This window comes from Tinamus guttatus, unplaced genomic scaffold, assembly GCF_059628265.1.
Source record: "Tinamus guttatus ecotype Peru unplaced genomic scaffold, ASM5962826v1 Tinamus_guttatus_pri_ptg000194l, whole genome shotgun sequence".
NCBI classification, from domain to species: domain Eukaryota; kingdom Metazoa; phylum Chordata; class Aves; order Tinamiformes; family Tinamidae; genus Tinamus; species Tinamus guttatus.
Genome location: NW_028288728.1, coordinates 529188 through 553607, shown reverse-complemented (window position 1 = coordinate 553607; position 24420 = coordinate 529188). Strand labels below are relative to the sequence as shown.

The 24420-nt window shown below is 66.2% G+C and overlaps 3 protein-coding genes across 3 annotated transcripts; 1 reads left to right on the top strand and 2 right to left on the bottom strand.

The window, feature by feature from the left end:
- Positions 1 to 4475: 4475 nt before the first annotated feature.
- On the top strand, positions 4476 to 8161 carry SNPH (syntaphilin). The gene is made up of 4 exons (XM_088523548.1): positions 4476 to 4541; positions 4805 to 5005; positions 6393 to 6542; positions 7075 to 8161. Exons 1-4 carry the CDS (start codon positions 4498 to 4500, stop codon positions 8108 to 8110), a joined length of 1431 nt encoding a protein of 476 aa, XP_088379674.1. The 5' UTR covers positions 4476 to 4497; the 3' UTR covers positions 8111 to 8161.
- A 665-nt stretch (positions 8162 to 8826) lies between these two features.
- Positions 8827 to 11328, bottom strand: SDCBP2 (syndecan binding protein 2). The gene is made up of 9 exons (XM_088523560.1): positions 11315 to 11328; positions 10775 to 10837; positions 10604 to 10698; positions 10367 to 10497; positions 10128 to 10267; positions 9870 to 10045; positions 9632 to 9803; positions 9170 to 9261; positions 8827 to 9098 (listed from the first exon to the last, which is right to left on the bottom strand). The coding sequence occupies exons 2-9, from the start codon at positions 10826 to 10828 to the stop codon at positions 9044 to 9046; spliced, it is 915 nt and encodes a 304-aa protein (XP_088379686.1). The 5' UTR covers positions 10829 to 10837; positions 11315 to 11328; the 3' UTR covers positions 8827 to 9043.
- Positions 11329 to 13888: 2560 nt separating this feature from the next.
- On the bottom strand, positions 13889 to 22041 carry FKBP1A (FKBP prolyl isomerase 1A). Its single transcript, XM_088523556.1, has 5 exons — positions 21922 to 22041; positions 21798 to 21845; positions 15032 to 15144; positions 14357 to 14509; positions 13889 to 14020 (listed from the first exon to the last, which is right to left on the bottom strand). Exons 1-4 carry the CDS (start codon positions 21956 to 21958, stop codon positions 14381 to 14383), a joined length of 327 nt encoding a protein of 108 aa, XP_088379682.1. The 5' UTR covers positions 21959 to 22041; the 3' UTR covers positions 13889 to 14020; positions 14357 to 14380.
- Positions 22042 to 24420: the final 2379 nt, after the last annotated feature.

Genomic DNA, 24420 nt, shown 5'->3' with positions numbered 1-24420 from the left:
TCAGGGCTTCAGAAGTCGCTCTGGTCTGGGAGGTTCCCTGTGCGCGGGTTCAAAAGGCGCCGATGTCTGCGCTTGTGCGCGGCAGCCGCGGCTTTGCGGCAGCCTCACACGAGAGATTTGGCGTGTTGCTAAAGTAGGGCATCCCGGCAGCGCGTGGACCTCGCGCTAATCCTCCGTGACCACCGACTTCCCGGCCGGGATTCAAGGTGGGTTGTGGCTAAGGGAGACCTACTTGTGTCCAAGGGGGCATTTTCCCTCTGTGTTTCTGTGGGTGCTTCCCGGCGGCGCTGGCGCTCTGCTCCCGGGCCTGCTTCCGAGCTGTGCTCCAGGCTCCGTGTCCTCACGCATCCAAGCTTTCCGGCGGGAGCCCCGGCATCCTGCTCTTGTCACCGCTGCTGCTGGAGTGGTTGTGCTGACGCCTCTTTCCTCCGCCTCTGAAGAGGCATCGGCAAGAAAAACACTGCACAAAAGCCATGATGGGCCTGAAGTTTGCAGCAAAAGGGCCTTCAAGGGCCTGGGGAAAGGAGATGACCTGAGCATGCAAGGGTCACATTGGCCATGCAGAGAGGCTTTCCATCCCACGGGAAGGGGACAAGGGGCCTCCCCACTCCAGCCCCAAACTAGACCAGGTGGAAAACTGAGCTGCATAACCCGGTTCTTCTAATGGTCTCTGTTTTCCTGTAATCTCTGAGCATAAACTCAGCATCTTGTGGCAAACAAGAACATCAGGAAATACCCCCGCGTTTCATTACATGTTGTAACAACTCTTGGCAAAATTGATCTGCTGTTGCATAAACACCCCGCGCGCTTTGTCCCCGCTCTCGCCCGGAGCGCTCCGCTCCGCCAAACCGGCGCTTCTGCCCTTGACCCTGCACGCAGGTGCAGGGAGGGCTGCGGCTTTCCGGCCCGGATCGCCTCCGGGCAGAGCTTCCCTTTGGAGCCTTTGGCAGATGTTGTGTCCCCTTGGCAGCTGCCCGGCGGGGGTGAGGAGACCTGTGGGCTCCATGGAAGTAGGTGCAAGCGCAGGCTCCCACCGGGCTGGGGATGTGCTGGGCTTTGCCCCGGGCTGCCTTGGCCGGCATCCACTGCCCACCCAAAGGCACCACATCCCGCTCTTCCCATGGTCCTAGTGCTGCTCCGGCACCGTGCTGCTCCGTGCTTGCACCGCCTCCTCTCGCCGTGGTTTTAGACTAGGTTTGGCGAACTGGCCGGTTGCCTCCCATCCCAAATGTGCGTCTCGGCCTCCTTGCGAGGTCCATCAGCACCTCCCGCGCCTGTGTCTGGGCACCGTTTGGGGGCTACGCTCATCCCTGGCCCTGCTGCCGGCCGTTTCCCAGCTCTATTCCAGGCCTCCTGCTGCTCTCGCTGTGCCGGGACAGCAGCACGAAGGGAGCGCGGGAGCTGAGCCGGGGCCGCAGCCCACCCTGCTTCGCTCAGCGGCTCCGCGGCCTTGTCCAGCAGCAGGAATGGACACAGCCCCCTGCTGCTGCTCAGCATCCGGGAAGGGCGTCCAGAGGCTTTGGAGCCTCCCCCCAAAAGAAGTAGTGAACAGGAAAATGAGGAAATGCAGGCGGTGGTTGCACCAGCATTGCTGCTCCCCAGCAAGCCCTGCTGCTGCGGCGGGTGCCCGGCGCGGTGCTGGAGGAGCCGCTAAAACCCTGCGGAGTAAAGCGAGACGCGGCGGGAGCGCGAACCTGAGAACCCGCGTCAGCAAAACCCTCCTGCGGGAAGAGCCGAGGAGGAGCGGAGGCTCCCGGAGCTCGCGGCCCGGCCTGCCGGAGGAGCAGCCGTGCGGATCGGCCCGGCGCTGGCACCGAGCGCTGCCGCGTGCCCGGGAGGAGATGGAGAGCGCGGGGCGAGCGGCTAGGGAAGATCACGCCGGGCAGGAAGGTTTGCAGCTCCCGGTGGCGCCCGGCTCGTGCTGTGTCCTGCCTTGTGCTATCGGCCTCTCGCCGCCGCTCTGGATGCTTCCTTCACAAGGGCTGTTTCTTTTGTTCGGCAGCGCGCCCGGGCGAGCTCTGCTGCGCTAAGCACCGTTGCCGCTTGTTGACTGCAGCAAAGCTGGACCCGCGCATCAGCGAGGCCGGCCCCGCGCTGCCACCGCGTCCCGCTCACTGGGGACGTGCCCAGCCAGGCAAGGGGCCCGGTTTGGACTCCCACCGTGATGCGCACAGTGGAGGTGGCAGAGGGGACCGTCCTCGTCCTGCTCCCTGCGGTGCGGGGCCGTTGTGGCCCCGGGGCCGTGCCACAGTGGCTGCCACACAGCGTGACGTCCTGGTCGTCCGCTCTGCAGGGCGCAGATGGGGTTCTTCTCCTCCGTGCTTTCCCTGCATCCTGCAAGGTGCCCCGCACAGGGCTTGCTCTGCAGAGGAGTAAAACCAAGGGGAAGAAACCGACTGCATCCTTGGATCTCCATGAGGACACCGGGACCTCCAGCCTGCCAAGGGGAACTGAATCCACGGGCCAGGGAAGCGAAGGCAGCGATGGGCTGAGCCCCAGGCTCAGCGGGACGGGGCTCACGGAGCCGAGGAGCTGCAGGAGACTCCTGCAGCCGCAAGGGCCAGAGCCCCCCGTGCACAGGGCTCGTGCCGGAACTCCGGGATCCACAGCAGCCTGTTAAACCAGCGAGGAATTGCCATGCGGGGAATGAGTCCATGAGTCCTGGCAGCATCGCTGCCTTCCCGGGCCTGCCCGGATCCTCATGCTCCTCCTGTTCATCCTCGGCACGACCCGGCTCTGCCGACCAGGCACTGGGCTCTGCACCCGCCCCAGGCCTGGGGGTCCATTCCTGCTCTCCACCCAGTTGTTTTGGGGCAGTTCTTGTCTGTCCTTGCAGCTTTGCTCCCTTGGCTAGCAGAGGTTTTCCTGCCTTTTTCTGCCCTGCTCCTGGCTGCTTCCCGGCCCTCCCTGCGGCAGCCCACAGCTGCCCTCGTGCTTCTCGCTGGAGAGCACGCCGAGTGTGGGGGGACTCGGTTACTTATCTGGGGACGGTGTCTGCAGGAGCATCCTGCAAATCCCATCCAGGACGTGGGGAAACGTCCCGCCAGACAGCAAAATGGAGGTGATTTTCAGGAGCTCCCATCTATCGTTGCTTGTCCACCCCAAGAGCATGTACAGAGCAAAGAGCCCCCGGGAATCTGTGTCCCTGTAAAACCAGGAGAGTCTCTGTCCTCTGCCCAGAGCATGGATTTGGGACTGAGCGTATGGAAAGTCATTGCTGCTTATTCCTTCCTTGCTCCTCAGGTGGGATAAGATAATCCCAGCTCTCCTCATGCTGTCATGTCCCTTCTGCTATAAATTCCATAATTTCTGCCCAGATTCCGGGGCAGTGGCCCCTCCGTGGGCGCCCGGCCGAGGGCACAGCTGCACTGCGCTGCGCAGTGTCACGATGCGCCGTGCGGCCACGGGGGTTTTAGCTTTGACGCTAAGTCTGTCCCAACACCACCTTCCTTGGCAGCCCTTGGGCACAGGGAGGCTTTGGGGAGATGGAAATAACCCAGAGGTTCCTGCAGATAAAAGATAATGATGATTTATTACAGGGGGTTCAAACCGAGCCTGGCATGGGGGGACGGGGACCCTGCGGAGTGGGGGGCACCGCAGCGTGTGCGGCCGCTTCCCAAAGCCACTGGGATCACAGAGCAGGGGGCAGCCCCCGCGCTCCCTTTCTGTGGCACTTTGCCAGCGCCAGGGTGGAGGCTGCACGACATTCCCACCATTCCCAGACCTGCAGCACCTGCCTGAGGGACAGGGATGGCCCCGGGGGACAGGGATGGCCCCGCGGCGCCCGGCGGCGCTGCCGCTCTGCAGCACATGCTGATTCACGGTGCGGCAGCGGCCCCGGCGCCGCTCGCAGCCCCGTGCGCGGCCCATGCGGCAGCTCCCGCCCCGGCGCGGCCCCCGCCCGGCTCCTCTCGGCCCCTCCGCGCAGGGAGCAGCGGGCGCCGCGCGGTCGTCCCCGCGCGTGTCCCCGCGCTCTGCAGCGCTCCGTGTCCCCGCATGGACCTGGGGCTGATGCTGCTCGAGCGGCTCCAGACAACTGCAGGTCTCTGGATCCAGCCTGTTTATTTAGAGGAAAATGAGATCCGTTCCTTTCCAGAGCATCATGCAGCATCTCGCCTGGACCTGTGCTTGATACCTGGTGTCACTGGCCAAGGGGTGTTTGGTATTTCCTTAATAAAATGCAACCCCGTAAAATGCCCAGGGCTTGGATGGCCATGGTGGTGCCTGGAGTCAGGTGCCAGGGCCCCATGGTCCGGTCCATGTTCTGTCCCGGTGGCTGCTGTGGGTAAAGGGCTGCTCTGCCGTAGGCCTCCTCCTCCCGCGCACTCCGTGCGCCCTTTGTGTGTCCCCCAGCAGCAGCCTGTGCCCCGTGCTCCAAACTGATGTCTCCGGCCGGCGCGTCCTGTCCCTGCTTCCCCGTCTTCACCTCCTTCTCTTGCTCTCCCCGCAGTGGAAGCAGCAGCCGTCGGCAGGGCCGGGCCCTGCGGCGCCGCGGCCATGTCCGTGCCCGGAGGCCGCCGCTCCTCCACCAGCTCGCGCAGGTGAATACGAGCACCCGGGAACCGGGATCCATCCCACGGGGGGCGGTGCTGCTGGAGACCCCCATCCCTCCCGTCCGCCCCCTGGGACCCTCCTCGCAGCGATAACTGTGATAACCCCCCGTTTCTTCCCCTGCTCGCGCTGCTTGTGCTGCTGGGGCGCGGGGGGCGCGCGCAGCCTGTTGCAGACGGCCGTGGCCGTGCCACTTTGATCCCCCTGTCTGTTTTGTCCCCTTGTCCTGTGTGTTCCGGTGTGGCGGCGGCAGCCGCGGGGTTTATGGACGCAGTGGCTTGGCCTCCTTCTTTAAGTCTTCGGCGGCCTCCGCCCCGCGGCCCGAGACACAGCCTCTTCTCCCTGCCTCCAGGCGCCCCTCGCCGCCCGGGAGGGACACGTACGGCACCTCCTCGCTGAGCAGCAGCAGCAACTCAGGCTCCTGCAAGGGCAGCGACAGCAGCCCCACGCCAAGGTAACGCGGGGCAGCGCGCGGGGCCGGGGGCTGCCGCCGTGTCCTGCCAGATCCCCCCGAGCCGCCTCCAAGCCCCTGCGCCACCCCTGTCCTGTCTTTCCCCTCCGTGTCTCCGAGCGGGACTCCCTGTCCCCGCTGTCACTGTCACTGTCCCTGCCGTGTCATGCACGCTGCATGTGTCACTGCCTGCACCGTGGCACCCCTTGGAGCGCTCCCGTGCCCCTCGGGATGCAGGATGCCCTGGCAAAGCGCTTGGCAGTTGCTTCCTCCCTCTGCACTGCCTGGGGAGCACGCGGCAAGAGCCGGCGGCTGCTTGGCTCTCACCCACTGCAGCCCGGTCCCCGCGGCCACCGCGCCGCTGCCCTGGGCAGCTCGGGCTGCGGACAGGCCTGTCCCCCGCTGGGGGCTGCTCCCGCCTGTCCCCGAGCCAACTTCCAGCTCCCAGAGGTGACACTGACTCCCGTGGTCCCGAGGGAAGCCCGTGGCTGGTGCCCAGATGCGCAGGCGCAGGGCCCAGCAGCCGTCCTGCTGCTGATGGGGACACGAGAGCCCTCGTCCTGCCCGGCTGCTCCCAATTTGTTGCTCATGGCTCCAGCAAGGAGGGAGCTGGGGCTGCTGGGCTGTCCCACCGCAGTGCCGGGCGGCCCGTTGACCCTGCTGCAAGGGACAATCCGGCTACAATGCACAGAGTTTGGGGACGCCCTGCTGCAATGCGCAGCGTTTGGGTCATCCTACCACCATGCACACAGTTCAGGTCACCCTGCTGCAGTGCACAGGGTTTGGGGACACCCTGCCGCAATGCACACGGTTTGGGCCACCCTGCTGCATGCACAGGGTTTGGGGACACCCTGCCGCAATGCACACGGTTTGGGCCACCCTGCTGCATGCACAGGGTTTGGGTCACCCTACCACCATGCACACAGTTCGGGTCACCCTGCTGCAGTGCACAGGGTTTGGGGACACCCTGCCGCAATGCACACAGTTTGGGCCACCCTGCTGCATGCACAGGAGGTTCGTGCCGTGCTGCGCTGCAGTGCCCCGGGCGCTCACACCGCTCCCTGGCCAGCCCGGCCGTGCACCCCGGGAGCAGCCACGCTCTGCCCCATCCCGCTCACCCTTTGCTTCTCCTGCTGCCCCCGCTGCATCTGCCCCAACCCCTCCTGCCATGGAGCCAGGAGGCTCGTGGTGTTAATCCAGGAGGCTCCCAGTGTGCAGCAGTTCCCTGCGGCAGCGCTGCCGAGGCTCCTCTTCCTCCGGCCATGCAGCAGCCCTAAGCGTCCCCTGCCTCATCTTCCTCCCATCGCGCCTCTCGGGGGAGCGGTGCCCGCTTAGGCCCGCGTCCCTGTCGAGCTCATGCGGGACGCCGCTCACGGCCGTGTCCCCGCAGGCGTCCGGTCAAGTACAACCTGTGCAGCGACAACCACGGCATCAAGCCGCCCACGCCGGAGCAGTACCTGACGCCGCTGCAGCAGAAGGAGGTCTGCATCCGGCACCTGCGCGCGCGCCTCCGGGACACGCAGGAGCGCCTGCAGGACCGGTGAGCAGCGGGACGCGCGCTGGGTCCCACACGCAGGGACTGCCAAGGGGGCCCGCGCGCGGCTGGGGGGAACCTGCCCTGGAGATGTCACCAGAGGCCTTAGGTGTCGCAGGGTGGTTGTCCCTTGGGATGCTCTCGTTTCCCGCCCTCGGGTTGGCACGTGCCCGGCTGCGAGTGTCGTGGGGCGATGGCGGGGCTGGGCGCCGTGTCTCTGTGCCCGCCTTCCCACCCTGTCTGGGGCCGGTCGGCCTCTCCTCGTGCTCCTCTTGTCACCACGTCCCCAGCACGGGTACCTCGAGGGGCTAAATCTCTGTCAGCTCCTTGTGAGCGTAGACACATCCTTGTGTAACGGCCTCAGCCAGAGGGAGACACAGCTGGGATGGGGCTGGAGCCCTCTGGAGCATCCAGTCCCAGCCACGGGTTTAGAAGGGGGCTGGAAAACAGGAGCCACCAGTTAGCCCTGCATGAGCCTCAAAGGGCAGGGCTGGGGCAAGTGACAGGGAGAGGCCATGACTGTCCCTGTCTCTTGCAGGGATGCTGAGATTGAGGACCTGAAGACGCAGCTGTCGCGGATGCAGGAGGACTGGATCGAGGAGGAGTGTCACCGCGTGGAGGCCCAGCTGGCGCTCAAGGAGGCCCGCAAGGAGATCAAGCAGCTCAAGCAGGTCATCGACACGGTGAAGAACAACCTCCTGGAGAAGGACAAAGGGCTCCAGAAGTACTTCGTGGACATCAACATCCAGAACAAGAAGCTGGAGACGCTGCTGCACAGCATGGAGCTGGCGCAGAACGGGGCGCCCAAGGAGGAGGGCGCCGGCGAGTCGGCCGGGGGCTCCCCCGCGCGCTCGCTCACGCGCAGCTCCACGTACACCAAGCTGAGCGACCAGGCGGCCGGCGAGCGCAACGGCGGCGGCTCCCAGACCATCTCGGTGGACGAGGGCGCCGACAGCGGCTTCGGCAACGCCGACGAGGCGCCGAGCCGCACGGACTGGCCCGAGCCCCCGGCGCGGCTCCCCGCCAGCTGCACCTACGAGAAGCTGCTGGGGCGCGCGGGCGGCGTGGAGGCGGCCGTGCAGGCGAGCTGCATGCAGGAGCGCGCCATCCAGACGGACTTCGCGCACGGCCAGCCCGACCTGGACACGCTGCTCGAGAAGGTGATGCACTCGCAGGCGTGCAGCCTGGGCAGCCCCACCTCGGCGTGGGCGTCCGACGCCGAGGAGCTGCTGCCCGCCGGCGCCGAGGGCGCCGCGGCCGAGGACAGCTCGCCCGCCGTGCGCCAGCCGCGCGGCGCCGCCGTGGCCATCGCGTGCGCGCCTGAGGAGGAGGCGGAGGCGGGCGGCGAGCCCGCCGCCTCCAAGAGCTACTGGAGCCGCCACTTCATCGTGGATCTGCTGGCCGTGGTGGTGCCGGCCGTGCCCACGGTGGCCTGGCTGTGCCGCTCGCAGCGGCGCCAGGGCCAGCCCATCTACAACATCAGCTCGCTGCTGCGCGGCTGCTGCACCGTGGCCCTGCACTCCATCCGCCGCATCAGCTGCCGCTCCGTGGGCCCCGCCGGCTCCCAGCCCTGAGCGCCCCGCGCCCGCCGCCCCCGCCGCCCCGACCGCTGATTGTAGCGCCCGCCGCGCGCTCCGGGCGCTCCGCGCGCCCGCGGGAGGCTGCGGGCACGGCTGAGCCGCCCCTGCTCCAGCCCGGGCACCCGGTCCCCGGCCCGGTGGTCTCGGATATACCTCACGCGCGGCTCGGCCGGCAGTGGCTCCCCGGCACGGGGCCGGGCGCCGGCACCATCCCTAGCTGCTCTGCACTATGTTCACTTTTCTTTCTTTCCTTTTCTTCTTTTCGGTCCTTCCCAACGGCGGTGGAGCCGGGGCGGCCGCAGGGCCCCAGGCTCCGGCTCTCCTGCCCCACGGAGCTGCCTTGGTTGGGGGGGGCGGCCCCGGCCCATGCCCTGCTCTGCCCGTGGAAAAGGCCTTTTCTTTAAACAAAAAATAGCAAAGACAGCAAAGATTGATGAGCCGGGGGTGCGATGGGGGAGGCGGGGGCCCCCCGGCCCTGCACCTGAATGTCTGCGGCTTCTTCGCGCCTTGAACTGACCAGGTTTATGGCCCGGCACCCCTGCTGTCCCCTCGGGCACCACGTCCTGTCTGTCCCCACGAGCGCTGGGGCGGGTGCCCCCCCGGCCCCATGGCCTTCGCGGCGGCGAGGAGGAGGAGGAGGAGGAGCGGAGTCGGCCTCGCGCCTGCACTGTCCTCGTGGCCCCGTGTGCTCTGAGACTCTCCCGCGCTTTGCCCAGGAGTCAGTGTAATAACGACTTTATTTCAGAGACAAAGATCTATACAATATATATTTTTTAAATACAGACGTCGAGCCTCTGTAACCGCCATTCTCCCGTTGCCGCTGTCCTGTAACTGCTGTCTGTGGTGGCCGTAATAAACGTCGCTGGGTCTGTGTCTGCTTGCGCTGGAGCGTCCGCGGGGGACAGCGGGACGCGGCGGTGCCGGCGCTCAGAGGTCCGGGATGGAGCGGTCCATGGCCGTCTTGGCCTGCGCCGGCGAGAGCCTGCGGAGAGGGATGCGGTGGGCGAGGGCCCGGGGGTCGGGGACCAGGGGCCGCGGTGCCGCCGCACTCACCGCTTCACCATGTGCTCGTAGATGACGGCGGGGATGATGGTGAGCGTGACGATGCGCCCGGCGCCCGCCAGCACCTGCTGCAGCTGCTTACCCTGGGGGGGAGACGGGGGGCGCGTTTGGGGCATCGCTTAGGGTGGGCACCCACTCCCGTCTGCGAGTATCGCGTGTGTCATCCCGCGCATCATCCCGTGCATCACCCTGCACATCCCGTGCATCATCCTGTGCATCCCACGCATCATCCCATGCATCATCCTGTGCATCCCACGCATCATCCCATGCATCCCGCGCATTATCCCATGCATCACCCTGCGCATCCCATGCATCATCCTATGCATCCCATGCATCATCCCATGCGTCACCCCATGCATCATCACGCACATCGCATGCACCATTGCACTCATCCTGCGCATCATCACACGCATCATCCCATGCAACATCATGCACCTCCTGCGCTGCCCCTACCTTGAGCCCGATGACGTTCTGCCCGTTGACCTCGCAGATGTAGTGGTGGGTGAGGAGGCCGTTGCGGGCAGCAGAGCCGTCCTTGCTCAGCGACACGATCTGCCCCTTCTTCACCACGAAGCCCACGTTCCCGTTGCTGTCCTTGTGCACGGTCACGGTGCGCTGGAAGGGCCTGAAGCGACGGGACGGGGGTTCAGTGCGGCCCCATCCGGCCGTCCCCGTCCCCGCGGCCGCTCACCTGTCCCGCACCACCATGACGATCTTCTCGGGCGAGGCCTTGCGCAGCGCGCGCTGCGCCTTGTCGCTGCTCCAGCCCGCGCAGCTCCGCCCGTCCAGCTGCAGCACCTGGTCGCCGAAGCGCAGCCCCACGAGCGCCGCCGGCGAGTTCGCCTTCACCAGCTGCACGAAGATGCCCTGGGGACGAGGACGCAGCGGTGGCACTGTGGGGGACGCACCGGGGCCGGGTCCCCTGGCGCCAGTCCCCGGCTCCGCTCACCTGGTCGATGTTCTTGAGCTTGAGCCCCGTCTTGCCCCGCTCGTCCTTGCAGAGATGGATCTCGCGCAGCCCCGGCTTGATGGCCGCGCGCCGCAGCCCCGCGTCGCCGCCGCTCAGCGGGGCCACCAGCTGCCCCGGGGCTGCAGCCACCAGCGCCTGTGGCAGAGCCGGCAGCGGCGTCACGAGGCGCCGGGGCCGGGGCCCCCCTCCCCGCGCGGTGCCGGTACTTACGGCGGCACCGGTACCTACGGCAGCGCCGGCCGGGACCAGGCTCCTCTGCACGTCCTCGCTGCTCAGCGCCAGGCCCATGTAGTCGTCGAGCGCGGCCAGGTCGGGGTAGAGTGCGGGCGCCGCTGCGGGCACAGCCCAGCTCAGCATGGGGACACCACGCCGGGCAGCCCGGCCCATGCACCGAGTTGCGAGGGCTCAGCCGGGCGCTGCCGCCCTGCCCGGTGCGCGTCCCCCCGCTCCCGCGCGATCCCACGGCCAATTTACCGGCGCCGGGGGGGAGATTGGGCTTCTCCGTGACGGGCGCCGTGGGAGGCGTGTGGAGGCCGGCGCGGGCCTGCGCCTGGGGAGAGAGACGGTGCTGGAGGCCACGCGCCGCCGGGGACACGGGCGGGGGGACGCGCGGCGGCCGCGCTCACCTCCAGGAGCTGGTGGCCCTTCATGTCCTCGAGGGAGGGGTACAGAGTCGCCATCGCTGCGTCCTGAGGCCGCTCCTGGGGACGAGGCGGGGGCGGGTCAGGGGCTCGGGGGCCGTGACGCTCCATGCCCGGGAGCTGCGGCCTCGGGACAGGCCCCGGGACGGACCCCGGGACGGGCTGCACCGCACGGGACGTGACTCAGAGCAGCGTCACTGTCACGGGCTGCCGCCTCCGCCGCTTCCCGGCACGTTGGGACAGGGCGGATGCAGGTGATCGCGCGTCGCCGCATCCCACATCCCCCGGCAGCGGCGGGAGCAAAACCCCCATCCCGGCTCCTTGTCGGCTTCCCCTGCCCAGGAGCGGCAGCCAGAGCTGCCCGGAGCCCCCGTCCCCCTTCGGGCACCTGGTGCCAAGGGTCACCCTGATGGGGACAGACTGCAGGCACCGCAGGGACACAGAGGGATGAGGACACCGGGTGGAGAAGGGACGGGGACACAGGGTAAGGACATGGGGTGGCATCGCGGCCCCGGCAGGACTCACCTGCAGGCTGCTCCCGGCTCCGGCGTTGCCCTTTGCTCCGAGCCCGCGGCTTTATCCGGATGCAGCAGCTGGGGAGGGGCCAGGGCTGCCGCACAGGTGAGGAGGAGGAGGAGGAAGGAGGAGGAGGAAGAGGAAGCTGGGCCGGAGCGGTGGGAGAAGGCCTGGCCACGCTGAGGAGCTGATGGGGATGGGGACATGGGGATGGGGACATGGGGATGGTTTTCCATAAGGATGGAGATGCCCCCCCACAGGACCTGGCTCCCCAGGGACCCTGCTCCAGTGTGACGGTCCCCAGCACCTGCCACAGCCCTTGTCCCGCTGCGACGTCCCCTCTGGGCGCCCAGACGTGCCCCAAGGCATCTCGCCCTCCGCGTGGCTCCAGCCCGGGGTGATGCCAGGTGTGTGGAGCCCCGCGGGGCTGGCAGGGCCACCGCGCACCCTGTCCCTGGCACCATCGTGATACCCTGTTCCTGGCACCACTGCCCGGCCCGTTCCTGGCACCACCACGATGCCCCATTCTTGGCACCACCGCGATGCCCCGTTCCTGGCACCGTCGCGCGGGGTGAGGGAGCAGGTCCCACATGCAGCAGAAGGGACACACAAGCCGGGAGCCGCTGGCACGCGGCTGGGCACGTCCCGGCGCTACCGCTCGCTGTGCCAGGCCAGCAGGAAGCGAGTTATTTATTTACCCGTGGTATTTTTAGCTGCCCAGGAGCAGCCCAGCCCGGCGGCAAAGAACCAGGGCACAGAGCGAGCACAGGGAGGGGATGGGCTGCGGCCGTGGGAAATCACCCTCCTCTGGCCACCCTGGTGCTGGAGCCGGGCAGGGCGCGCGCGTGGGGCGCGGGGACCCGCTCGCCCACACACACGGGCACCTTCCAGCTGCGTCCCGTCCTCACGGCCCCAGAGACGGGATGAAAGGGCCCACTGAGCCCAGGCAGCACCAGCACCCGTGAGCAGATCTCAGAGCAAACCCGCAGCAGCCGAGCACTGGTTTTTGCACTGAGCAGGTGCCCGAGGGCAGCTCTGATCCCTGTGGAGCAGCAGGGATCGCACAGCACCAGGCCGGACCCGTGGGAACATCCGTGCAGCTGCAGCCAAGCCCGGGAGCCCAGACAGCGGCAGCCCAACCTGCAGAGGCTTTTCAGCCTCCTCCTATCCCCCTGGAGCCTTGAATGCAAAACACGGATCCCGTTCCCTGCAGAGCAGCCTGGGCACTGAGCTGGACTCTCCCTGATGAGGACACCCCAAGTCGTGATGACTACGGAGCATCCAGACCACGAGCAGCGAAACAGCCCGGACCCGTCAGCATGGCAGCCCCAGGGCCACCAACACGGCCCCATGGTGGCAAGGAGGATCCCAGGCATGGCCAACTGCACGAAGGGGGGTTTGTCTGGAGAAAAGGTCCCTGCACATCCAAGGAGGCACCCAGGACACTACGAAAGTGCCGAAATTTCCCCATTTTCCACCCCGGGCTGCGCTGACCTGTCCCCACCAGCTGCTGAGGGATGTTGCACACGTGGCACCGCCGGCCCTGGGTTCTGCTCTCGCCCTGGACAGAGAGGCAGAAACCCCAGGGAAGGGCTCTGCACAGTGACACCAGAAGCCACTTAATGACTTTGTGGTAGGATGAGTCGGTGAAGGTGGCCAGACCGCGGCAAAGCCCCGTGGGGCCGGGCGCATCCGGAGCATCCTCAGCGCCGGCACCCGGAGCCGCAGGCAAGCGAGGGAAAAACCTCCAGCACACAGAGTTGAGAAAAGCCAGCATAAAGCACTTTTATTGCAATAATAAAACTTGATACCTTTATGCGGTGGAGAGGGAAGTGAAGAGCGGCAATTTCTCTTACCAAATCACTACGCGGGGCAGAGCGGGGCGCAGAGGGCGGCAGCGGGGGAGCAGGCGATGACCAGCATCAGGCGGCGGGCAGAGCGGCCGGGCACGGGCACAGCGGGGACACCGGGCGCTGCCGCCTCCTTCCAAGCAGGGCAGAGCAGGGACCTTTCCTCCTGCGCTCTCCCGCCGCGGCCCCGCGCCTCCCCGGGGGACAGCGCCTTCCTCTTGCCTTTCCTTGGCTCTCCTAGGGAAAGCTCCGAGCGAGTTCTGGAATTCCAAGGGAGTCGCGGAGCTCCGACGGCTAAAGCGAAAACCATCTCCACAAACCCCAACGCAGGCGGGCGCAGGGACCCCGCGAGGCCAAGGGCAGGGAGAGCAAAGGAGGGAGCAGCGGCTTCCTCACGGCCCCGGGAACTCGCACCCGATCCGAGCGCTGCTTTGCTCTCCGCATCCATCCGGCCTCTACAACCTCACTCTGCTATGGCTTTTGCAGCAGCAGCAATTTATGGTTTTAATACACCAGAGAGGTCGGCACCAAAAACAATTAACTAGCAGGTTGCCTTTTGTTCAAACAACTCCTATCTAAGGTCAGGCCACCTGCATACTACTGGTAAAATGTAGTCTACACCTGGAACAAAAATAAGAGTAAGAATTTGACCCAAAAAAGAGTTGAGGTTTACGGCGTATAGTTTAAAAAGACATAAAAACACGATACAAGGAGGAAGAGTCAGACGCAAAGCTTAGTGACCAAAGGCATTCAATCAAGGTGTAAGGTTATACAATGAGTGTAGTGGAATATCGGGAAAAGCTCCGTACAAAGTCATGTGCATTCTTCTTGAAGCTGAGATTCTGGATTCCTCCATGTGCCAAACCTGCTCGGGAGAGAAGAGAGGCTCCGTGAGGAAGCGGCCGGCCGGGACAGCGGCAGCCTCGCCATGGAGCGGCCTCGGGAAGCATTTCCATCAGAAACCGCGCGGCGCCCTCAGAGTCAAATTCCAGCCCCAAGGAGGGGGGAAATTGGCCTTGTGCAGGTGCCCAGTGCTCCCCAAACCACCCATGTCCCGAAGGCAGCGGTCTGGCCAGCAGCCCCATCCATCCCACGCACCCCAAGAACCGCCCGCTCCATTGGGGCTCCCCATGGTGGCCCGAGGCCAAGGAGAGGGGCCCTAGGAAACGCTGAGCGCCCGCAGGGGCTTCTCCCTCCTTACCCGAGGGCGGGGGGTCGGGGAAGGTCATTCCAACTTCATGAGCTCCACGTCGAAGATTAGAGTGGCGTTTGGGGGGATGATCCCTGGGTGGCCGGTGGAGCCGTACGCGTAGTCTGGGGAGATGGTCATCTTCGCCCTCTGACCAACGCTCATCTGGGAGCAGGGAGAGACACACACACACGTCAGAGACAGGCGGACACCGGGCGGGAGCAGGGACACGGAGCCGTCCCTGCCATCCCCGCGGAGGGCGCGGGTCCCACGGGCTGCCCGAGGGACAGGAGGGCAACGGGAGGAACACCAGGAGGAGGCTGGAAAAGGAGGAGATCGGCAGGGGAGCAGGGCCGGGAACGTCCTGCACCAGGAGCGCCGGGGCTGCCAGGCCGTGCCCTGGGACCCGTCTCCGTGCGCTCCGGTGCGGAACCGGCGCCAGGCACGCGCAGAGCGGCCCGGCCGCGCATGGGCTCCCTGCGCTGACTCGGCGCCCAAACGTCCCCGCGGAGTCACCGCCGCGCCGGAGCTGCTGCCGGGGCCTGGCCGGCTCCGTTCTGGCCATCTGGCAGGCGGCGACGCAGCCGGGGATGCTCTCACCCACGGCACCGAGGGGTGGGAAACACAAGGAAAAAGGAGAAGAGCTGCCCGCGCCGGCAGGGAGAGACACGGAGCCGCCGCGGGCACCTGGGCAACTCCTTCCTCCCAGCCGCGGATCACCTCCTGCTTGCCCATCACGAACTTGAAGGGTTTATTCCTGTCGCGGGAGGAGTCGAACTTCTTCCCGTCCTCCAGCATCCCTGCGGAGAGAAGGGGCAGGTCGGGGCGCGCGCGGCGGCCGGGCGCAGGGACGGGCAGCGCGTCACCGTCCCCGTGGGCGCACGCGGCCCTGAGTCACTGCGCTCAGGTGCCCGTTGCTCCCTGCTGCCCAAACGGGACGGACCTGCGGGGAAAACCCCGACTGGCACCTGCGGAGAGCGGGAGCCGCCCTGGCACGGGGGGACCTTTCCCCCTTGATCTTTGACGCAGGGAGAAGGGCCCGGCTGCCACAGGAGGGAAGCGGCAGAGGGACAAGGCACCGTGCCCGGCTGGAGGCTCCAACGCGAGGCGTTGGCACGGAGCCTGCTCCCAGCAGCAGGCCCAGGCCTGGCGCTTCCCGGGATGATCCCGTCCCTCTGCGGGCACCAGGAGATGCCAACTCCTGCTCGGAATCCCACAGCCGGGCTGTATCCCGGTGGGAAAGGCTCTCCAGGTTCGCATCCCCGCGCACACAGGGCAAAAGGCCAGGAGGTGGTGGCCAGCCCAGGGCTGCCGGCGCTTCCGCGGCCCCGCTGGTCCCCAGCCAAACCACCCTCGTGCCTGGGAATCACCAGGAGAGGCGGCGCCGATCGCTGGACACGCTCATGCCCAAGGCAGCCCCGTTCCGCGCACACGGTCATGACGAGGGCTGAGCAGGGCCGGAGCCGCCAGGCTAAATATAACCCCCAACGGGAGCAAAGCAGGAATTCCCTCCCCGCTCCGGGGTCCCTCCCTTGCTCCCTGTGTGACCTTCTTGGGGAATCCCGGAGCGGAGCTGCCTTATAGGAGCAGCAGCTCCGCAAGGAGAGCTTGGCCATGGGACAACAGGCAGCGCTGCTTGGAGCCGGGCCCACGCAGGGACATGCCGAGCGGGAGCCCAAGCTGTGTCCGGGCCGGTGGCTCGGGGACAGCAACAGGACGGGGACACGAGTGCCATCCCCGCATAGGAAGCCGGGTGCAGGGTGCTCCGAGGGCGCCTTGCTGGCCCCGCACGGGCGTCACGGAGCAGCCCACAGCCACGGCGAGGGACACGGGATCTGTCCATGTCACGGGATCCCGCCGTGTCACGGGATCCCGCCGTGTCACACGCACCCTGTCCTCCTGCCCCGCAGGGAACCTCGGCCTCATCGCTGGTTTGCGGCGGCTCCGACCGCAGAAAGGGAGAGCTGGTGCCAGTGGCACCAGACGGTGACGGAATAGATTGAAATTCATGAGGGCAACGATCAACTCCACGGCAAACGCTGCTCGCTTCCCCGAGAAGCCCAAGAACCTGTTTTCCCGGTTGGAAAGGGCTGCAGTCTTGGCAAACGAGCCGCTCGTCTGGTTCTGCACCGCGAGGCTCTGCCCACGGGCCAGGGGAAAGGCCCCGCGCGCAGCGGGCACCGCACACGGCCTCCCGGGCCAGGACAACGCGGGCCACGAGCCCACGGGCATCGGGGATGGGAAAGGGCACCTGGATGTGGGCGGACGCCTGGGAGAGGGGAAATGGGGCAGAAAGGGATGGAAAACAGTCACCCCCTTGGAGCAGCGGCACCGTGGCCGGGCAGGACTTTCTGCGCCCATAAGCGCGGACTCATGACGTCCCTTCAGGCCGTGGGAGCCTTCGGAGCACATCGCGATTCCTGCCAGAGGACAAGGGCCAAGGGCTCCATCCCATGGCCCCAGGGTGCCCACACGGGGCTGCCCGGGACAAGGCCAGGCCCTGCTGGCAGGGGTGGAATGAAGCATCCAAATCCACGGAATGCCAATCTGCTCCTGCCAGAGCTGCCCCCCGGCACCCTGAGCTCTGCCCATCGGCACCAGCTCGGCTCCGCGCTGGCGGCACAGCCCTGGACTTTGGAATGATAAACAGGGAGTCTGCGCGTTTCCCGCTTCCCGGATGAACTTCCCGGTGCGCAGCCGGCTCCGGCGCTGCCGAGGGACCAGCCGGGCCCCGGCGCTGCAGCCGCAGGTGTCGCAATGACCAGGTAGCACCAGACAGAGACACCTCGCTCGCTCCTTCCCGCCTTCCAGGTGCCCAATCCTACTCCTCCAGGCCCATTCCCGCTCCTCCGGGCCCGCTCTCCTCAAAGGAATCACTCCTGCTCGCGGTCCCTGCGCTGCTGGCACAGCAGGTCCTTGCTGTCCCCACGCTCCTCATGGCCAGCTCCTGCCCCCGGCCCGAACGCTGCGCGGTGCCTGCGGAGCAGCACGAGGGAGCGGGCGCTTCCCCGGGCTCCAAGGGCTCCGGGGACACAGGAGCCCGTGTCCCGCCTGGCTCCCGGCCACCCCAGGACAGCCGACCTGCCCGAATCCAGAGCCGGCAGTGCCCCAGTCCTGGGACAGGGGGTTAGTGGGGATTAAGTTGTCACACCAGCCCTGAGGGCAGTCACCACCGCACAGCCCAAAGGGACATCGGGGTCACCCCCAGGGAGCCGGCCCCGCTTCCGGGCAGGTCCACAGGACTTTGTGCTCCCTGCACCGTAGGGAAAAGCTGCAGACAGCGACACGGCCGAGGGGAAGACGAAGCAGCGCCGGCCTTCGGAGCAGCATCCTCGTCCCCGCTCCGCCTCGAGGCTCCCGGGAGCCGTCGTGAGCCCTGGACACGGACGAGCAACCGTTCCCAAGCAGGGAGACAACGAGATCCCAAAGCTACGGCCAAGGCGAAGCCTCCTCTGGCTGCCCCGCCAGAGCCGCACATAACCCGAGGCCAAGGGAGCCCGTGACACATCCCGCTGCCTCCCCTGCTGCCGGCGTCATCCCCAGGAGCCCGCGGGACGGCAGCTTCCCGGGATCCGGCAGCGCTGCCGGCACCTCCCGTGCGCCGCGGCCACCAGACCCTGCCCTCTCAACAAGCAGCAGCTTTGGGTTTTCCGACGGGAATTTGGGTCCCATCCACCCTGCCTCCATCCGGGGCTGTTCAGGGCGCCTTCTCCGCGCGGCCGCTGCATGATGAGGCCAAGAGGTTCCTGCGCGGAGCTGGTTTCCCAAGGAGAGGCAGAAATGGAGCAGAGCGCCCTGGGGCAGACCCTCCAGTGCAGCTGCACAGGGACGGGGTGGGAAAGCCTTCCCGTCTAAGATCCTGGGATACCCCCGGATATCCTGGGACACCCCCGGATATCCTGGGACTGACCAGGATGTGCTCCAAGCCCCTGTGCAAGGCCTGGGCTGCCCGGCTGAGATGGCATCCTACCTCCCCCCGCAATCCAAGCGGATCCAAGCTCCGGGGCCGAGGCGCTGCTCGCATCCCGCCAGGCCCGCGCGGCCGGCGCCGGCTGGAGCAGGGCTGTGCCGACCCTTCCCGGGAGAGGCTGGGGCTCGGCCCGGGAGTGGAGGCTGCGGGAGAAGGTGCGGAAGCCTCGGAGCACTCGGCGGCCTCGCAGCGAACGTCCCGTGGCCACCAGCCCCACGGCAGCCGGGATGACGGGAGCACCCGGAGCGCTCGGCGCTGCCGGCGGCGCCGAGGGAGGCTGTGTCCGGGCGCAGGCCAAGGAGCCCCGCGCCGCCCGCCGCCCGCAGCCCACACCTACTCGCCTGCCGCTTCCCGCCCAGCCCAGACGGGGCTCCGCGGAAACGCTCCGGTCGGCCACCGAAACCACTCGGCTCTGCAAGGCCTCCCGCCGCTTCCTCCAGGCGCAGGAGGCAGATCCCAGCACGGCAACTTTCCCTCCCCGCTGCCCAAGCTCTTGGCAACAGAGATGAGGGGCTGCGAGACCCCTGTTCCCCGCTATTAACCTCCAAAGCGACGCTCCAATCCCGCTCCAATCACCCCTGACAGTTCCCAATATGCAAGAGCACTTCACCCTGCATTTCGCTTCCCCAACAGCCTTTTGCAACAGCTTTCACACGCAGGGCCTTTCCCAAAGCCCCTCCGCATCAGCGCTCCCGCCGCGCTCCCTCCTCTCCCGCTCTTCCCTCCCTCAGGCCGGAGCCGCGATGTCCCATCAAGAGCATTGGGCTCATGGCCACCGGTCCGGCCTGGGGACAAGGAATCATCAGGTGACCTCCGAATCCCTGCCACCCTTCCGAGCGCAGGCCAGGCCTGCTAGGAAGGTTTGATCTTGAAAACAAACAAGCACCTCCGTGTTTCTCGGTGCCGTCCCCAGCTGCAGCAGCCAAGCGACCCGGTTCCCAACGACCCTTGTCCCTCAGGTCACCACATTTTACTGAAGGAGGGAAAACATGGCTTTGTTTTTTTTTTTTTTCCAATTGAGTCACGGCAAATCCGTAGCTCAGCGGAGCTCCACGAGAGCTCGAGGGCCGCGTGCCCGTTAGGGAGCAGCACACTGAGAGCTGCGGCTCCCCAGCGCCCGCTCCGGGCGCGCTTCGCACGGAGACGGAGGGCAGGCAGGGCCCGCGCTCCCGCTGGGGCCCTCGGAGCGGCGCGGAGCACCGCGCGTTTCCCACCGCCGGCGAGAAAGCCGCAGGGCTGGGGAAAGCAGCCGTTTCCAGGGCTTATTCAGACCAAGTTTCCCTTCTCCCTGCACAGGGCACAGCTTAGCGAGCGGCGGGGTGAGCAGGGAAGGGCTCCGGCAGCGAACGCGGCACGCGGGCACCGCAGAGCATCCCCATCGCCACCGCCGGGGCCCAGAGACCTCCCTGCTGAGGGCAGCAAGGGCCAAAGGGATGAGCAAACCCAGGAGCAAAACCAAAACGCAAAGAGCAGAGCACCCTCTGCAAGGCGCGAAGCAGCCAGGACGGAGGAGCTGCAGGTCAAGAGCTGCTGCCAGCGCCTTCTCCAGCTGCTGCTCCCGCGACCCCCAGCTGGAAGCGGGGCCGGGATGGGGACCGGCACCGGGACACGGTGCAGAGAGCCGGCGAGCGCGGCCGTGCCCGGCAGAGCCGCCGCGGCAGGGCCCGGAGCGGCGCCGCCGGAGCGCTGCCAGCCCTGCCTTTGTTCTCCTGGAAGGAAACGGGCTGGAAACAGGGCCCGGGAGAGCCCCAGCCGCTTCCTCTGCCTCCTGATGGCGGAATTAAAAGGACCGAGGGGAGGAGGAGGGGGGAAAGAAGCAGATGGACTGGACAGGGAGCCACCAGGCAGCCCCGCTGGAGCGGGCTCGGATGCCCGTCCGGGTGTTAAGGGCAGCGCTATGGGGAGGCAGGAGGGGCCGCCTGGGCCCCCCGCCCTCTGGATCACACCATCCCACCCGGCTCCAGCCAGGAGGAAAGGGAGAGCAGAGAGCACCAGGGGCAGGAAGCAAATGAGTTGGAATCGGTTATGAGGAGAGCCGGCCACAAACGGGTTGACTCATCCTTGTCCCGGCGCGCGGCAGCGACACGCGGAGCCGGCGCTCTGCAAAGCGCCGTCGGCCGAGACACAGGGCCCTGGACATGTCCCTCCAGGCCCTGAATGATTCCTCAGGGTCACAGCCGCAATGTTTTACCACTGCGGAAGCTCTAGGAAAGCTGTTGGAATATAGCACACACGGAGAAGCTCTGCACTGAAATAGCTCGGGCAAAGCTTAAACTGCACCTTGCGTTACCTGTGCCAAGCCCGCGCCTTCCAGCATCCCGCTAGAAAGCTGGGAACAGGGATGCAGCAGCATCGCTCCGTGTGGGGACTGGCTGCGAAAACGCCTGGTAGTGGGAAGCAGCCTTGGCACAAGGGATGACACCGGGGAGAAGGGACGCGGGACCAGACGGCAGCTCTGCCGTGACCGAAACCTCCTCCCCGGGCGCTCGCTGCAGGGGAGACGGCTCTGAGCTCCGGCGCTGACACCCCATGGGAGCCCCGAGCGTGCGGGATCTCAGCTCTGCCCCGCACAGCCCCGGGGTCCCCGGCTCTGTGCTTATGGGGTCACCGTGACCCCCATGAAGTGCGAGCCTGGCCACATCCTGCACCCGGACCCCGCGCCGCATGGGGCAGTCCATTGCTCCCGACGTCCTGGGCCGTCTCCCGGCATTCCCGGGAGAAGAGGGCAGGAGGAAGCGGTGCAAGGGGCCCAATGGCCCTCCCGCTTCGTTACCGTTGGGGCAACAGGGAAAACCAGCCCCATGGGGACAACCGAGCACCACCGCATCCCCCTGGGCTGAGCCCCATGGGGCAGCCAGGCATCCCCTTCCCGGGGAGCTCGGGGGAGAGCCGGGAACTCCCAGAGTATCCTGGGGATGGCCAGGACCCCTCCACGGTGGCTCCAGAGGGAATAGCCAGACCTTGCTCCGAAGTCCCCCCAAGAACAGCCCACAGAGACACCCAGAGCCCCCCAGGGACACTCAGAAACACCCAGCCCCACAGGAACAACCTCCCCAGCCCCACAGAAACACCCAGAAATACCCAGCCCCACAGGAACAGCCTCCCCAGCCCCCAGGGACACCCAGAGCTCCCCCAGCGCCAGCTCCCAGCCCCACAGGGACACCCAGACCCCCCAAATAGCCCCATGGGGACAGCACCCAGCGCTGTGGGACACCTGCAGCCCCCCACAGGCCTGGGGCCCCCATAGCCCCCAGGGATGCCCAGACTGAACCCCACAGCCTCCCCCCAGGACCCCCAAACTGCCCAGGGGCCGCCCGACACCCCCGCGCCCCCCCCAGCCCCGCTGTCCCCAGGGAACCGGGGGTGGAAGGGGCAGGTCGGGGCCGCCCCCCCCGGCCGTATCTCCCCGCGGCCAGGCCGGGCCGGAGCGCCCTCCCCACCGGCGGCCGGGCCGAACCGGGCCGGGCCGGGCGCCGCGCTCACCCGTGTAGTGCACCACGCAGGTCTGGCCGCGCTTGGGGAACGTCCGCCCTGCGGGGAGACACAGAGCGGGGGTCAGCGGGGCGGCCGCGGCGGCGGCAGGCGGGCGGGCCGGGGCCGCGCTCACCGTCGCCGGGGGCGATGGTCTCCACATGGACGCCCATGGTGCCGCCGGTGCCGCCGCCGGTGCCGCCCGCGCTCCCGCAGCGCCCGCAGCCCGCGGAGGAGGGGCCACGTGTGCGCAGCCGCCATGGCGCCCGCCGCCGCGCCCCGCCCTCGCCCGCCGCCATCTTCCGCGCGGCCCCTCCGCCTCCCTTCCCGCCCGCCCGCCGCCATCTTGGCCCCGCGCCGTTGCCCTGGAGACCCGCGCGGGGAGGCCCCGGTAGCGCCGTCCCGGGGAGCCGCCTCGGCCTCCCCTCCGCAGCCCTCGCCCGTTCGCCCCGGCGGGCGCCCAAGGCCGCCGCGGGGTCGCCGCAGCTCCCGGCCCAGCCCCGCCCGAGGGGGCCGTGTGGCCTTGTGTGACACCCGCGCTGGCACCTGCCCCTGTCGCTGCTTCTGGCCACACTGGGCAGGGTCACCCCCTGCCACCAGGGTGCTTGGACATTGCAATCCATGAGGGCACAAAGAGCAAGCCCACGGGCAAAAGGACTTTCTTTCCTGAACAAAAGAACTGCCTTTCCTTTTATTTTTCCCCCTTTCTATTTTTCCCCTCTTTTGATTTAAAATAAAGATGTTTCCAGGCAGAGATTTTTTTTTTGCATCAAAGTGTCCTATTTCCTGACACAAAGTAGGTGAATTTGAGTGCCCACCAGGGAATAGAGGAGTTGCAAGGACAGCCAAGAGCATCAGAAAAAGGCAGAAGTTTCAGCAAGTGCATTAAAATAGGGCACAAGAGGGGACTCTCTAAAACAAGAGATAATGAGATGAAGCAAGATTTAACTGTTCCTATTTTTTACTTGCATCAGTTAAATGCTGAAATGTCACCTTTTTTTTTCCCTTCTGCTTTACTCCTTTAGCGTTTTTTTACATTAAACCTGCAAGCCAGTGGTACCTGCTTTTCCTCCAGCAGACCCCTGTCACCAGAGTGCCCGCCAAGAGCCAAGACAAAAAGAAAAGAGAGAGAAAATGGGCCTGTTCCCATCCCTTCGGATTAATGGGAACAAATCGAGCCTGCTGTCCCCACAGGGGCCATCAAGAAGCAGGGAGGTGGAAGGGGAAAATACCACTCTATTTATACCCATACTGGAACCTCCGTCACGGTGCTCAGGGGCGCTCATCGGGCGCTTCAGCCTCCGAGAGCTCTCACCCTGGAGTGCATTTTTTTTCCTTTTATTTTTTTTTCTCTTTTTTAATTCCTAGTAGAACCTGCTCATCTTACCAGCTACACCAACCAGCAGCCCCTGGCAATACCAGTGACGCAGGAGAGAAACTGGGCATCCAGAAGCACAAAAGGTCTCAGGCCAGGTTCTGGTACCGGGACTCTGCAGAGGGTGAAGCAGCCTCAGAACAGATTCTACGGACTCTTCATCTTACTCTGTGGTTCCTTTTCTGGAGGAACTCACAAAATAAATGCCGAAAGGGAAAAGTGTGAATATTCAGGTTTAATTATGTAAGAAGTGTGGGGCATTTTGTGGCATACAAAAGTAGAAGCAGGGCTGGAAGGCACCAGAAGCGCCAGCGGCGTTTCCCTGCTGTGCCATGGGGCCGGTCCCGCTCCGCAGTGGTCTGGGGATGCGCTCGCCCCCGCCGCTATCCCAAAAGGCAGGTGCTTCTGAGCACCCTTGGTGCCTTCTGTAGGACTGAGCTTGCAGCAGAGCGTTTCCTCCACGTTTAAAGGCACTTGCTCGTAAATCCGCAGGAAGCGAGGGCCGGTGGTGGAGGGCAGCGCATTGCGGCTCTGACCACAGGCTTGGTCAGGCACTTGCAGGCAACACCCTTCACAGCCCAGCAGAAAAACGGAACCCTTGGCCCTTCTGAGAAGTCCCTTCTGAACCCGGGCTGGTGCGGGGATCCTGCAGACGCCCCGACGCGACGCAGCTCCAAAGCAGCATCTTCCTCCTCACGCGGCATCGCAAGGCGGAGGGTTTCGGGTGGGATTTGCTGGGATCCCAGCACCGCGCAGCAGATGGGAGCGCTGCAAGGTCAAGCAGCGGGCAGGTCGAGCTCGAGCCCTAAAAATAACGCCCCGCACTCACAGCCCGCGCAGGGCCGGCCGCGGCTCCTGCTGCCTCATTCCTCCTCCTCCTCCCCGGCTGCCCCCGCGCTGTTGCCAGGAGAGCTGTGGGGGCGCTGGGAAGCTCTCACAAGATGCGGCGGTGGCGGAGCTGCCTATGGGCTGTGGTTTAGAAAGCGGCTCAACTGATTCTGAATTTTGTTTGACCCCTCGGCCGTAACCTCTTGACATGGCACAATCAGGACAGACGGTCGGAATCGCCCACGACTGCCCAAGCGGAGGCAGCCGGGCCGGGCCTGCGAGCTCCTCTGCCGGGAAGCTCCTTGTTTCCCCTTTTCCTCAGCCAACAAGACAGCGGCCGTGACACAAGGAGCTGTCCCTGCAGGGCTGCCAGGTGTGCTCATCTCTGCTTTTCTCTTACACGGCTTGGACTTCACCCTTCTGCAGTGGAAT

Bases quoted from the DNA above. Each gene is read 5' to 3' on its own strand.
- SNPH (XM_088523548.1), top strand. From the start codon at position 4,498: ATGTCCGTGCCCGGAGGCCGCCGCTCCTCCACCAGCTCGCGCAG. The intron at 4,542-4,804 runs GTGAATACGAGC...TGGCGGCGGCAG, and splicing joins TCCTCCACCAGCTCGCGCAG to CCGCGGGGTTTATGGACGCA. The intron at 6,543-7,074 runs GTGAGCAGCGGG...TGTCTCTTGCAG, and splicing joins CAGGAGCGCCTGCAGGACCG to GGATGCTGAGATTGAGGACC.
- SDCBP2 (XM_088523560.1), bottom strand. From the start codon at position 10,828: ATGGCGACTCTGTACCCCTCCCTCGAGGACATGAAGGGCCACCAGCTC. The intron at 10,498-10,603 runs GCGCGGGAGCGG...CCCCATGCTGAG, and splicing joins GGTAAATTGGCCGTGGGATC to CTGGGCTGTGCCCGCAGCGG. The intron at 9,804-9,869 runs GTGAGCGGCCGC...CCGTCGCTTCAG, and splicing joins GTCATGGTGGTGCGGGACAG to GCCCTTCCAGCGCACCGTGA.
- FKBP1A (XM_088523556.1), bottom strand. From the start codon at position 21,958: ATGGGCGTCCATGTGGAGACCATCGCCCCCGGCGACG. The intron at 21,846-21,921 runs GTGAGCGCGGCC...GTCTCCCCGCAG, and splicing joins GACCATCGCCCCCGGCGACG to GGCGGACGTTCCCCAAGCGC. The intron at 14,510-15,031 runs GTGCCCGCGGCG...CCCTGCTCCCAG, and splicing joins GGGAGGAAGGAGTTGCCCAG to ATGAGCGTTGGTCAGAGGGC.